Source organism: Misgurnus anguillicaudatus, chromosome 18, assembly GCF_027580225.2.
Source record: "Misgurnus anguillicaudatus chromosome 18, ASM2758022v2, whole genome shotgun sequence".
NCBI lineage: Eukaryota > Metazoa > Chordata > Actinopteri > Cypriniformes > Cobitidae > Misgurnus > Misgurnus anguillicaudatus.
In genome coordinates, this window is record NC_073354.2 from 12,862,845 (window position 1) to 12,877,991 (window position 15,147).

Sequence of the window (15,147 nt, forward strand, 5' to 3'; positions counted from 1 at the left end):
ATTGTCTCTACATTTACCAATGATCACCAAATACCACATGTTTCTTTACTGTAAATGTTTATAGTATAACATGCACTGAAGCTTTTTATTTTTTTGATTTTTTAATTATAAATATTTCCATGTCAAAGAACACAAATCCAGTCATGGACACGTTGCGGTAATGAAAATGTTCCTTTTAAATGTGGAAAAAACAACAAAATTGGTTTTTATGATGTCATTTGAAATCATGTGCAAAATAGTACATGAAGAGATGTTTGTAACTGTATGCTTCTCTTTTTGATATTCTTACTTTACATTTACTTTTTTTATCAAAATGTTTCATGACACCTCATAAGCCTAGTCTCGCGAGAAACACCCAACTGAGTACCATTTTCCTGACAGTGTATATTTTAGCTATGGGAAAAAGGTAGCTTTTGCTTCACTAAAAAGCTTTAGACTGTATGATTTTTGTCTCCTGCAGACCCCAGCATCTCCGGCTAACACCCTGGACCGTACACTGGCCCACCAGCCTCCATCCGAACTGTTCACCCCTTTCAACCCTGCCTCTGTACCCTCAGGTAGGAGAAATGTCTTTTTCTGTTGTTGTGCGTGTAGAAGAGAGAATAACACCTAGAAAACAGATTAAAGAGACAGAGAGAGACAGAGCGGTGGGTGGTTGGGAGGTGGGAGTGAACGGGGCAGAGGTAAATTAAATAATGTGTCTGTCTAGTTCTGGATAAATAAGGTGTTCTGTCCCCTTGCTGTAGAATATGAATGCTCTCATTACTAGCCGCTGTACTGATGTGCATGATAAATGTCTTGCAGAGGACACAGCTTTGAATGTGTGTGTATGATACGAAAATGCATGTTTGGTATAAAGGGGTAATATTATAGATTTTTGGGGATTTCTTTCTTCTAAAGTCCACAAACAGTCATGATTTGTTCTCTTCAACGATCTTTTCATTTAAATTAAGGATCATCTTTTTTTTTGCTACTGTGCCTTTAAGGCATCTGGGTAGCCTATTTTTAATGATACTGTATGACCCTTTTAGTGCAAAGGTCCCACTTTTTCATATCATAGTGTTATTAAAGAATTATTCATATCTATGACCATGTGTAATGAATTGTATATATAATTGTATTTTGTATTGTAATTATATTAAAATATAATATACAAGTAACCTATACTGCCAATTTAAATTCTCCAGTAACACTCACATTATGAAATCTAATCCAGTGCTTAAAAACAAATAGCCTTTGTGCAGCGATGCTGTGCGTCTCTATGGGACATCTGTTCCAGCCAGATTGACTTCCTCTGAAACAGTAAACAGTACAGCATTGATATGTGTGGAATCAAGTAGTGTATCATCTGTCCCATCTGTCTTTAGTTCTTACCCTCCCAAGCTCCCCTTTGTGTAGTAAATTCATTAACACCAGACTTGACTTTACCACACCTTTCCTGGTGGGATTCTCACTGTTCGGTTATGATTATATGAGCAAGATTTCTCACCCTTGTGTTTGTGAAATCTTTTTGGCTAAGTTTGGAGAATTGTTCCCCAAAGTGTTGTAGGGGGGTCTGGCCATACTGGCAGTGCAAGTCACATTGAATGAATCTAATTCATACAAGTAAGAAAGATACACAACACAGCTATTTCAATCATTGATTTCAATCTTTGACATGACCTCAACTCAATATTAAAGATATCAAGGTTATGTTTTCACAGAATGTTCTTTACATTATGTAGGACGTTTAATGTGGAAAACAGTAATTCGCAAAAAAAGACTAGCTGTTTTTTTACAGACTGGGTTACATATTTTCGATTTTTTCCCACCTTTATTGGTTGCTACATAAAATTTACATGTATGCATTTGGTAGGCGTTTTCAATATTTACATTTTTAGCAGTATGTATGTTCTCTGGGATCAAACACACAATATTTTCACTGCTAGTGCAATGCTGAGCTAGGACACATACAAATGAAATGTATTAAATTGCATTAAGAAGATTCATGAAGTAGCATATTTATAATAGTATATAATGTATATAATCCTTAACATATATTTAATTTTGGTGTGCAACACTATTAACATTCTGCTGTGTGCTGAGGTGATACGGTGAACATTATAGCTGTTGTGGTATTATGAATTTAAGACTAGAATTACCATTTGAAACATTTAATTTAGTATATATATACATATACACTGCAAAAATGACTTTCTTACTTAGTATTTTTGTCTTGTTTTGGTACAAATATCTAAAAATTCGTATATCAAAATGTATTTTCTTGATGAGCAAAATGACCTAAAAAAGTTTAGCTTTTAGACAAAAAATATCAAATTTAAGTTTACGTTTTTTTTTTAAACTTTTTCTAAACATTCTCACCCCATTTTCAGATTTTTTTGCTTGTTTTAAGCACAAATTAACTTAAATTTTATATATTTTTTGTCTAAAAACTAGACATGTTTTCTTAGGTAATTTTGCTCATCAAGAAAATGCTTTTTTAGATATTTCTACTAAAAACAAGACAAACACTGTGTTAGAAAGTCATTTTTTTGCAGTGTAAGATCAGTAAAATAGACATAACAAAATGCCTTTACAAACTAAACTGCACTATAAAATATCTTCTTTAATTTTTCTTGGAAAAGTCTTTAAATGTTAAGTTATTTTATGATATTTTCTCTTACCCCATTGGCTTTTTTTGCTTATTGTAAGCACAAATTCACTTAAATTTGATATTTTTGACTAAAAATTAGACTTATTTTCTTATGTCATTTTGCTCATCAAAAAATGCATCTTGATTTAAGACTTTTGTGATATTTGTACTAAAAACAAGACAAACATGCTAAGTAAGAAAGTCCGTTTTTTGCACTTTCTTGAATTTTTCTTGAAAAGTTTTTGTCAACTTATTTTAAGATTATTTTCTCTTAGCCCATTGGCAGTTTTTTTTTTTTTTTTTGCTGTTTTAAGCACAAATTTTCTTTTTTTTTTTTTGTCTAAAAACTAGACTTATTTTCCAAAAATATCAAATTTAAGTAATTTTGTGAATAAAACAAGCAAAAAAATCTGCCAATGGGGTAAGCAAAAAAATCTTGAATATTTTTCTTAAACACTAAAAATTCAAGATTTTTTGCTTGTTTTATGCACAAAATCACCTCAATTTTATATTTTTGGTCTTAAAACTAGACTTATTTTCTTGGGTCAATTTGTTCATCAACAAAAAGCATCTTAATTTAAATTTTTTTTAGATATTTTTACTGAAAACAAGACAAAAATACTAGGACATGTTTTTCTTGAAAATCATTTTTTGCAGTGTGGTACCCTCGTATTTGCATGTATTGTGTCTATTTTTTGGTTGCACATTAAGTGATATGCTGCAGACTTTGCTGCTTGAATGGTAGTCCATTTTTCCTTTCTGTTTGCCAATTGTAGATCTGTGTATATCCCAAAAATGCTGCAAATTACAGACCTCCCATGCGTAACAGCCATGTGAACTTATCTGTAAAATCCAGGCTAAGGTCTCATAATCTATTTATGAGATTAGGAGCATCAAAGTTTGATTTCAATCTTTAACATGACCTTACTCAGTCAATATTAATTATATTTTACAGAATCTTCTTTAAATTATATAGGACGATATAGCTTTAACTCGGATTTAACATACAGTACTGGATCACATAGTTCTTCTTGTTTCTAGCTGATTCATTTTTTTTGTTTGTTTAAAGAATTGCAGCTTTCTATCGTGTGACCAAGAGCAATCCTGTTGATCTCAAGCTTATATGCCTATTTGACACTTCCACATGTCATAGAGATAGGCTATAATTTTGGTATTTATTATTCGAATCAGTGTTGCTCACTGGGAAGAAAGAGCTAGATGCGTAATGAATAAGCCTCGATGGGATATCAGTGAGACTGCTGTAAATGGCCTCTTTTAAAGGGCGCCGCTATTCATTAAGCATGGGCCTATTGTGAGCAGTAATTACAATAGTTCATCTGAGCCATAAAAACCTTTTTCATTATGAAAATCTAGGTCATCTCATCGCAGTCATCAATAGATCTATGGTTACAGCCCGTAAAGCCTTAACTGAGAGTTAAAGGTTACAGCAAACCCATAATGAGGTGTATGTTTTGTGAGTAAACCAGTAGCATCCATGAGAAGAGTTGTTTGTTATTTGGAAAAGCTCCCATGTGCTGATCGATTGGAAAAGAAAAGTGTCTACTTCAGTAAAGATAGATTTGTTGGCTGAAAGACCACGGATGAGTTCATCTCTCATTTGTTTCTCTCTTCTACTATTTATCAGGTTATGTGACGATGGGAGCCGTGCCACCCGCATGGGCGCAGCAACAGTTTGCCGCTCAGGCCCCATTAGCGTTTGGCGTCCAGTCCCCTGTGCAAGTTGCCCAGGTCTTACCGGGTGCTCAGCCTCTGATTTGGGGCCAGGCCAACCTCTTCCCTGCCACCCAGCAACAGTGGGCCGCAATGGCAGGAGCCCATTTTTCTCCTGCCGCTTTCATGCCTGCACAGACGGTAGGACCTCTTCCTGCCGCCATGTTTCAGACACTGGCTCCCATGGCGGTGCCCGCATCCTGCGAGATGCCAACAGCGGCCATGGGCGGAGCCGTGGCGGGCACCTCCGCCTCCACGGCTTCCAGTCCGCAGCACGGAGAGCGCACGCTGCAGAGACAGGCAAAGATGAGCAAAGAGATGTTTAAGGACTTTCAGATGGCAAAGCCGCCAGCTATGCCTGCAAGGAAGAGCGAGCAACCTAGCCTGACCTGCACCACGGAGGCTTTCACCAGCTACTTCAGCAGAGTAGGAATGGCGCAAGACACGGACGACTGCGACGACTTTGACATCTCGCAGATGAACCTCACACCTGTGACCTCTACCACGCCCTCCACCAACTCACGTGAGTAGAACGAGGTTGTGTACAGAGGTTGTAGATAAACATAGATCCTAGATAAACATATTTTATTAGTCCTGGGACAACATGCTTTATCTCAACCCCTACTCGCCCTGAAACCAATTTAAATTGTCCAATTTGGTAGGAGATTGGCATAGACAGGGTAATAGACTATAAATTGTTGATCGATTCGCATCCTTCCTGCAGCTTCAACAAAAATACCAATTACTAGCCATTTTTCCATCAAGACATTCTCTGAGAAAACATATTTTGGGGTTTAGATAGGCTGGCAGGTATAAATCCCTTTAAGAAGCTTTCAAGGTCTTGAGCATATTTTCTGGGGAAGAGTCCAATATCTTCGGATGCATTTAAACAGTCCTGGGAGGAGGGATCGGGCATAGATATACAGTATGTGAGTAGATCAAGCATCAAATCATGCTTTGCCAGTATTCAAAGTTTTTTTTTTTTTTTTGATAAATACTCTGTGCGGTCAGAATCAATTTAAGGTTGTTACACTTATTTTTCTCCAAAATAGGTTGTCTACATCCTCTCTTGACATATTAACCTTACTGAGAGTTCACACCAGACGCGTTTGAGGCGTCAAATTCACGTCTACCGCATGTAGTTGGACGCTTGAACATTTTGAGTGTACTCGCTTCATTCGTGCGTAAAAGCCGTGCAGAAAATTCTAGTCATCGAGACGTTAACGCGGAAATTCGCATCATGGAAGGGGCGTCAGCGACTCTGCTCGCTTCCTGTTATTCTGTCACTACTAGACCAAGCTCCTGATAGTTTTAGATTTTTCAACTCACACGTTTCCCGCGGCAATGTTCAATTTGCGTCATTTGCGGGAACTAGAAGCGCAAATGAGGCGGAATCGCATCTGTCGCATTGCTCTAAAAGCCTCATTCGCGCCGCGAGACCTCCAGACGTGCGCCAACGCGTCTTACATTGATTTAACATTGAAATCACTCACGCTTGATGCCTCAAAGTCTGGTTTATTTAACTAGTGTGATCTCTCTGTACCGCACCAAGGTGCGATGCAATTAAACATGCCCTGGTCCGCTTGCAGAAGTGGTTTCGGGCACGTCAAAGTGCAGAGTTCAACTTCTGATGTCACTGTAAAAGCATTCTCATGGGCGCAGCACGATTACGTTGCACTTTTTAAATTTATTTTAGGGGTTGGTTATGGTTAAGGTTTTGTGTATCCCCAGTATTTCCACAGAACCTTAAATAAATCAGCAGTAAAATTAATCCAAGTTTAAAGAACTTGGCATCACACCACAAGACTTTCTCTCATCCCAAGCCCTTAAGAGTGCTGACACAGTCGGACAGCTTAATTCATTGCCTACCGCAGAAACTCGCACCTCATCCAGCCTTTCATCAGCACATCCTATTCACTCGGATGTTAGGTGGGCTATGATGCCGTTGCCCAAAAGGAATTGTCTTTAGTCAGCGTGAAAATTACAATTAGTACTGCGGTAGGGAATGACAGCGGTGAGAGTCAGAGTCAGTCACAGGCCCAGCTGTGCTGCTGGTGAGCAGCGTAATTATTGCTGATCTCCGGGGAGCTGTGCGCTGTGTGTTGGGCCTGTTTGGATCCTCTTGCGCCTGCAGTGCTAATTATTGCTGTGACGGAGCAGCGCACACTTGCATACAAGCGTTCCCTCTGTGGGAATGAGGATCCACAAAAGACACTTATTGTCAGCATGTGTGGTAGAATCCACAGATTATATAGAGAGAAATGATCAAACACCTGTACAGGTAGTATGCTCCTTAAAAACTATGTTCACATTGTCTGAATATTTGTTTATTCTATTGGAATCTGATTGATTGTCCACATGGTGCATTACAACTGTTCAGATCTGATTTGTGTGTCCTGTGGCGCTCGTCTGTTTTTCCCAATATCTGCATTGATTTCCATGGCAATGACATTTGGTGGACAGGTTTACAATCACTGAGTCCAAAATAGCCCCCTATACCTTTAAATAGTTCACAATTTGAGGGAACATCTGTTTTTAATGATGTCCGAAATCATAGTGGACATTATTGAGTGCACTCATTCAACCCCACAATGCACCGCATTAATGAGTGTACAACCAAGCTAATGAATATCGCATTTCTTAAGGGTAGGGACACCAAACCGACACCTACAAAGTAACTGTTAGGTCTGCTCACATTGCCCTGGTGCTGGCTGTGTCTGGGTACAAAGGTGCCCTGAAACACCAAACGGACGGCTGCCAAGTACAGTATCACTTCCATTCTGTGCCTGTGTGAGATAACTGGGATACAAACCTACCTTACCACAGATGTATTTGTGTCTTTTACTTTGGTTGGCTATGCCAACAGACAATCAGAATGATCTGATTCCCAGATAAGACTTATTCAACATGATAAATTGGACAAAAAAAGAAAAGGTGAAAGTAGCTGCGTTTCAATTACCCTTTAAATTGTGCACATTGACATTGCGCAATAACAGCCAATGGAAACACATCAATTTCGCAAAAACTCTTATATATCGCAACAACGTTTTTACGCTCGCATAAAGTGGTTTTTCAGGCAATTTGGTTTATTTCGCAAAACTACAATGGAAACATAATTATTATTTGAAGATGAAGAGGTGTGTACTTAAACCTCCCAGTAACACCTCAATACGTGTCTGCTCCCAAGTATAAGAGGCTTTCTTGCCAATAATGTTTTGAACACTCCTACATCTCTTTTGATTTTAAATAATGCAATATTACCTCCAGGAAAACACCAATACGTTTCCAGTTCTAATACGCATAAGTTCCTTGGCATTAATGTTTGGATAAATACTCTTATCTCATTCGGTTAAAAATAATGCCTAGTGCAGTGGATGTGACCTACCAACATCAGTCGACGTCATTTTTGGAAAGAGGAAAAACTATGTTCAGTCATAGAAACGCCATGATTTTGCAATGTTATGCAATATTTCAGATATATTTTGTTGATATTTAGAAAATAATGCTGAAGTTTTGCGCAAATCTGCAATGGAAACGCAGCTTGTGACTTATTCTAGCGGACGGTGTAGAACACCCTGTAAAACTACAGTAAGGACCAATCCCATTTCTACCTCTTACCCCTACACTTTCCCCTACCCCTCCGTTTAGTATGTTCACGTGAAGGGCTAGCTATTTCTCAATTTTCTTTGAGTTGGTGGGTTAGGGAGAAGGGCCAGATAGTCTTTCAAACTAAGATTTTTCAGGAGCTCACTTCAAGCGAAGAGGTAAAAATCTTTCCAACATGGCTGGTCATGCGAGTATAAATCAAGTCTTTTTTATTTTCAGTTTTTAAATTCAAAATAATAATTTGTTTTATGTTACAGTCAATCTTGTGTTCATTTTTACAATAATGTAATTTAAAGAAAAGTTTGCAAAAATCACTAGTTTGCTAACATACCATGTTAATAAAGTAGCTGTTAGTGGACTAGCCATGAAGCACCGGGAGTTTTCCCTGGTGTGCCACCTCCGAAATGCGTTCACTTCCTGGTTCCCCCGGCGCGATCGCGTTGCGTTTCCTCCAGTCTGATCGCGTTCCTGAGGTGGCAAACCTGTGAAAACTCTTTTAAAAAAAAATTAGGACCAATTTTTAGGCTATTACTCACTAAACTTATATGACTACAGGTGACGGCAGTATGATAAACATTGCATCTACTTTGACATAGGACATATGACGGTTTAGTAGTGGTGTCCCAATTCTTAGGGTGATTTTTTTAACCCTTTCTACTCTGTTATAAGAGGCAAGAGGAAGGGGTGAGTGGTAGGCATAGGGGTATAACATAGAATTGGGATTGGGCCTAAGTCATACGAAACTCAAAACCTGCCTGACTGCCGACCATTGACTTGGTGTGTACCCTTTGCTTTAGTTAAAAGTATTCTCCAAATGCATACTACTTAAATGTCAATTAGGATTTATCACACAAAATTTAAAAGTACATGAGATTAAATGGTCCAGTATTTGAAGCATAAAATGTAAGTACTGTACAAAGAGATTTATCTTTGTATATTATTCACCCAGTGGATGAGAAACTTGTTTGTACCTTCTTTGCCTTTCTCAGCAGCACATCGGACACAAAAGATGATGCCATAGATATTTAGAGATATTTAATCGGTCTGTATTTTCACATTCTTTCTTTTCTTCCCCCTCATTCTTTCTTTTTTCAGCACCCACCCCGGCCCCGCGGCAGAGTTCTCCATCAAAGTCCTCATCCCATGCTAGTGACCCACCCACCGATGACTCTTTTGGTGAAGCAGAGGGCAGCCCGAGTCGGAGTGGGGAAGAGGACGCTGTAAGTAGTACTAAATGCTGATAAGGTTTAGTGTTGTCCAGCTGTCCCAGGTCTTTTGTCTAAAGCAGTTGGGCTTAATTTAAAAAGTCTCAGAAATATAAGCAAGCACCAACCTTTTTTGAGGTTACAGCGGACAAACGCAAATGAATGTGTCTTTTGCTTTATTGAGATATTTTGATATATTGCCATAGAAATTAGCCAATCGTTGATTCTTTTATGTATCTTCTTTCACACCTGACCACCATTAGGGATCAATAAATTAGCTCAAGGAACACTGAGAATGATCATTAAGACTTTATTAATCGCACAGAGATACTTCACAAAGATCAGACACATTTGCAGACCTCCATTAATAATTCTCTTACATTTTTAATGTATATTACATAATGTAATGAAAATGAAAGTATTTAAAGCGAGTCTGATTATCTCTTAGTGCTTTTAATATTTTTACTTCATCTTTGAAAAATGTTACGTACAAGTACCTCAAAAAAAGACTTTCAATTAACATTAATATAGGAATAATTTGACTAAAATTTAAATTCTGTCACCATTTATTTATGCTCATGTTTGTTTTAAACCTGTATGATTCTTTTATATAGCAATACTGTATGGTGTCCAGGACCATTCTAGAGCTGTCAGAAAAAATTGTCAAAAATGGACCCAAGATGTGGGGCAGTACCATTTTAAAAGGTCCTACCATGTACCATTTAGGTACAGATACTGTATGTATATGGTACCAATATGCACATTTAAGGCACTAATGTAGAATCCAGTTCAATTCATACTTATTTTTATAGTGCTTAACACAGTTTTTTAATGTAGATTTAAAGTAAATCTCCATTAGTTCATGCAAATATATTTAATAAAGATGTGAATGAAAGGTGCACTGTCAGAAAAAAATGGTCACTAGCTGTCATTGGGGTAGTACCCTTTAAAAAGACCCTAATATGTATAATTAAGGTACAGACGGGTATACATATGGTACCAATATGTATCTTTGAGGTACTAATGTGCACTGTTTAGGTGCAAAGGTTTACTTTTTGAAAGGGTACTGCCCTTGTGACAGCTAGTGACATTTTTGGATAGTTTTGGCATTTTCTGACAGTGTAGGTCCAAAAAAAAAAACTAAAGCAAGCAAGGACTGTATAATAATTCACTTCAAATTGATTTCTATAGAACTTGTTACAGTTTTACAATGTAGCAAAGCCAAATTATATAAAGGGGTATGCGTTGGCGTCACTTTTTCACGTGACCACGCCAGAACTCGCCCTTTTGGGTGGGAAACGTTCAACAGAATGGCTGGTTTTCATAGCGGCTGCTGTGAAAATGCCAATAAAACGGACTATTATCAGCTTAAATTGAATTTAGTTGGACTTGATAGCAGACGTGGACAATACTTATTTACATTAGTTACATTTTCCAAGCATCTGCGCTTTATTCGGGTGTTTGTCCTGTGAAAAATTTTACTTCACTACATTCTAAAGCATAGAATCATACTGTGTATTCTTTTATATTGTATATTTAAATGTATTTAATACCTAATTACATTAAAATTGTGTACTTTTACTTGAGTAAAAGTATGTTAATGTAACCTACTTGAATATTACATGTATAACAAAAACTTGTATTTACTGTATGAAATGTAATGGAGTAAAAATTATGATAATATGCTTTGGAATGTATGTTTTTCAAAGAAAAACACGGATAAAATACAAATACTTAAAAAATACTTCAGTAGAAAGTGAAATACTTAAGTAGTGTGACCCTAGCAACTTATCAACCCATCTGTGGTCTGTGGACGTTGGCATGGACGATCAATTTACTTTCGGTGTTATTTGGCAATCTGTAAAACGATAGCTCCGAATACTTGTTAATCTGTTGTTAACAGCTTTTTCCCATTTAGACGCGTTTCCTCCATGTTTTCGCTGATTTCACACTGTACACAAATTCTGCCGCTCTGTCTTTTGCCACTCAGTGGGCGTAACCGCAGTCACTTTCGCCAAAGGTGACGTCACGTGCATACCCTCTATTCAAAGTAAATGCATAGTTGTACATGCAAATATATTTAATAAAGAAGTGTATGATTAGGGTCTCAAAGCTGTCACTAGGACAGTACCCATTAAAAAGGCCCTAATATATAACATTTAGGTACAGACATGTATACAAATGGTATCAATATGTACCTTTACGGTACTAATATGAACTGTTTAGGTGCAGCTAGGGACTGTTTTTTGACAGATTTTTTAACAATCGGTTATTGCATGGTATTATTTTTAGTATTATTCCAAAATACAAGCACATTGGCGGTACCAACTACAAAAACAGTCGTATCCATAGGGCTATCAAACAAACCTGTGTATGAAAAACGCAACTAATGTTGTACAATATAGCCATGTGATAGCTTTTATAGGTTTGACATCAATGGTGGCAGCAAATATCAGAACACAAAATGTCATATGTGCCGTTTTCATTATACTTTGCTTTAAGTCATTTTTTAAGGTTAAGGGCGATGCCCAACATCTCTTCATGTGTTTGAGGCACTTAAGAAAATCACACAGGTCTGAAATAATACACGGTTGAATAAATGGTGAGAGAATTTATGGTGAACTGTCTCTTTAATATGTTCCTGAGAGACATGTAGCCACACATCTGCGGTGACTTGCACTGTATTTCGTGCAGGCACACTCTCTCCGGATCTTTCTGTCTGATGTGACTCATCAGAAAGCGCCATGGAAACCCGACTAGTGCTCTTCCAACCCGCTTTTATTTTTCAGCCGAACAAAAAGTTTAATTCGTTTATAAGTGTGCGTGTGTGTCTCGCCGGTCTCGCCGAAATGGCATTGGGTTACACATTCACCCACACACTCTGATGCGGTGTTAAAAGTGCAGCTCGAGAGGGAATTTTCATAAAAATCCAAAATGCTTTAGTCCAAACCCTTTCATACAGCAGCATAATACAGGAACGTTTTTAAGAGCGGATGTTTCAAAGCTACGTTAATGGGCACGTGTGCAGGAAATTTTGATTAATACATCTGCATGTGGGTGGATGAAGGTGGATTAATAAATGCATGAATGAATAGATGGATGGATTGTTATTCTCCCTCCTTTGTACATTTACAGCACTGCCTATCCTTATATGTTCTTACAGTTATTGTAAAAATTAACCAGACCTATGATTTTACCACAGGTTTCTGAAGAAATTGAAGAAATAGGTCACTGGAAAATGAAAACGATACATTTCTGAGAGAAAACTGTTACTAGTTTGATCGTATGTGTATTATTGTAGTATATGGCGGCACGTCCATAGGCGATCCAAAAAGCTCAAGGACCCACCAAAATGGCCACTCACCCATGGAAAAACACCAGATATGCTTAATTAATTTTAATTCAAAACGCTTTCGAAATTCAGGAGCCTCTTTGATTGGTGTATCTCGCGAATTGTTACATATGCAATGCTTTGAAGAATAGGGGACGCTTTACATTTTGCATCTAAAACCGTGCCGCATTCCTCCTTCTTCCAGAGCGCTTGGGCGCTCCTGTAGCGTCTGCAGTTGCTAGGCAACCTTATGCTACGTACACACCAAACACGGGGCATCGCTTTACTCGCTGTAGATTACTGGCGGGATTTAACTTCGTGTCATGCGAATTTTTCGCTTTAGTTGAATATTTTCAACTTGAGCGAAGACGCGTTTCAGGCGAATAGCGTTTTCGCCGCAAACGCGCTGACCTTATTGCGTCATTCGCATCGACCCCATCCCGTCTTTGCGTTGACTTTGTATCTAATCTACTCGCGCAAATCGTTGAACTCGATTTTGGTGTTGTATGACATTATGCCAAGCACACACCGGTGGAAAAAGAAATCTGCGCATACGGGCACGCCAATAACGTCAAATCTCATTGGTTCTCTTGTTTCTTGTGATAAAACATGCATAATACAACTGTCTGAACCAATAACATTTAACGTTATCAACATACTAATGACATTTAAAACTCCAAAACTTTTCCTCTGCAAAAAAAATTCTCTCAGAAAATAAAATTTCATAAGTGAAGACATATGTGACCCTGGACCACAAAATCAGTCATAAGCAGCAGAGGTGTAGTTGCAACAACTATTGTATACCAAATATTGTATATTGATGTAAAAATCTCAATTTAAAAAAAAAAAAGTCTTTTATGACTGGTTTTGTGGTTCAGTGTCATTTGGATTACTTTTCCGAGCTTCAAAACATTGACCACCATTTACAAGCGAGGAAAAATCAGGATATTACTTAATATAATGTCGATTGTGTTCAGCTGGAGAAAAGAAGTCATAAACAGTACATCTGCAATGACATGAGTGTGAATAAAATCTTAGTTTTCATTATCCAGTGAAATTTGATTTAATTTTAATGTCACAACAATACAAACGTGGTACTGCTCTTGCGAATTGCGGTACGGTTCGCAGTAAATATGAATGAATTCTGTCGTAAATCACAGAAGTGAACCTCTAGCGTTGACATATAATTTGTATTGTGCACACTTCTGGTCGCATTTATTATAGTATAATGCAATTCTCATAGCTGCTACAGTAGTCTCTGTATAAATTGCTTTTGGAGAGCAGCTCACATTTCTTCTCTACAACACAATGGCGGCAGACAAACTCAAGTGCCTTTCCATGCGAGTAATGTTTTGGTGGTAAATTCAAAGTGACAAAAGTACGAGTCAAACAGCGAAGTTGGTATCTCATCCTCAGTGGTACTTAGTTACATGTATCAGCTATTGTTAGTATCCACAGTGGTGTTTACATTGACCCAAATGTATTATAGTTTGGACTAAATGTGTACTTTATGAAACCTAAAATTTAAAATCAGGCAATAAGTGTGAAATTGCACCAACATCATCATTAACTGGCTGTGGAGCTGTCGAGACAGGAAGCAAAAAAAGAAGAAAACACCTTCAAATGTGAAAAAATGTTGGGCGGGACCTGTTTTCATCCATTGAGAACTGATTGGATGATGGGAACTTGGGCCGTATGGCGAATTGCTAATCGCCGCCATTTTTTTCCCGGGATAAAAACACAAAGTCACTGTCAGCTGCACCCTCACACCATTCCTTGTGACAGGAAGTGAAGAAAGGTCGCTTTGAGGAGGGGAGGACGTTAATGTTTTTGATTTACGAATATGAGGGCACATGCATAAAAAAAATAGTGCCAAGATGGTGACGGCAGGCTACTGTTGGGTTCAAAAAAGCTCGTCATAAACCTTTTGGTGACGTCACGACACTACGTTCATATTTTTTACAGTCTATGGTTGTGCCCATAGACTGTAAAAAAATAGACGACGCCCATTCGCTCTCTCCCATTGGTGAAAGGAAAGCCGCCAGTGTCCCGATACCGCGCTGACATCTTGGGCCTTTATTCTGCGTAGTAGCGTTTTCGGGACCAGTCCTGCGCAGTAGTGAAGTAAAGCCGCGAAATTAAGGCCTCGCTCTCGCAGAATGCGCATATCACAGTTGTCAATCATGACGTGACACCACCGTTTTTATAGCATTAAACAACTAACTAAAAACAAACTTATTTTAAAAACAAAACACTTGAATTTACATAAGCGTGATAAAAACTACAGAAATGACACAAACCAGCTTTGGAAAAAAGATAATTGAAGTGCAATTATATTGTTTATTTGGTCTCAAGTCCCATTGAATAACATGTGGGAGGTGGGGTTTATGAGCTATACTGGAACCAGTTACTGGGGGGCGATCAAGACGTTTTGCCTTCACTTTTCAGGGCTTGTGCGGCACGCTTGGTTACCCCATTGGGTGTGCATTATTTTTCGAATAATTAAAAGTCCCATCGTCAATTATTCCTTATATATAGAACACTACAATATTTCCATTTAAAAATTATGGCTTTTTTTAAATTCATAGTGACTTTAGACATTATGCACTGTGTGTTTGTCTATTGTTTCTACTGAGATCATA

At 37.9% G+C, this 15,147-nt stretch overlaps 1 protein-coding gene across 1 annotated transcript in view; it reads left to right on the forward strand.

Moving 5' to 3' along the window:
* dab1a (DAB adaptor protein 1a) overlaps positions 1–15,147 on the forward strand; it is a 521,576-nt gene that overhangs the window by 494,273 nt on the left and 12,156 nt on the right. The window contains 3 exon segments of the mRNA XM_073855881.1: positions 461–557; positions 4,278–4,886; positions 9,065–9,189. Of these exon segments, the coding sequence (XP_073711982.1) occupies positions 461–557; positions 4,278–4,886; positions 9,065–9,189 (831 nt within the window).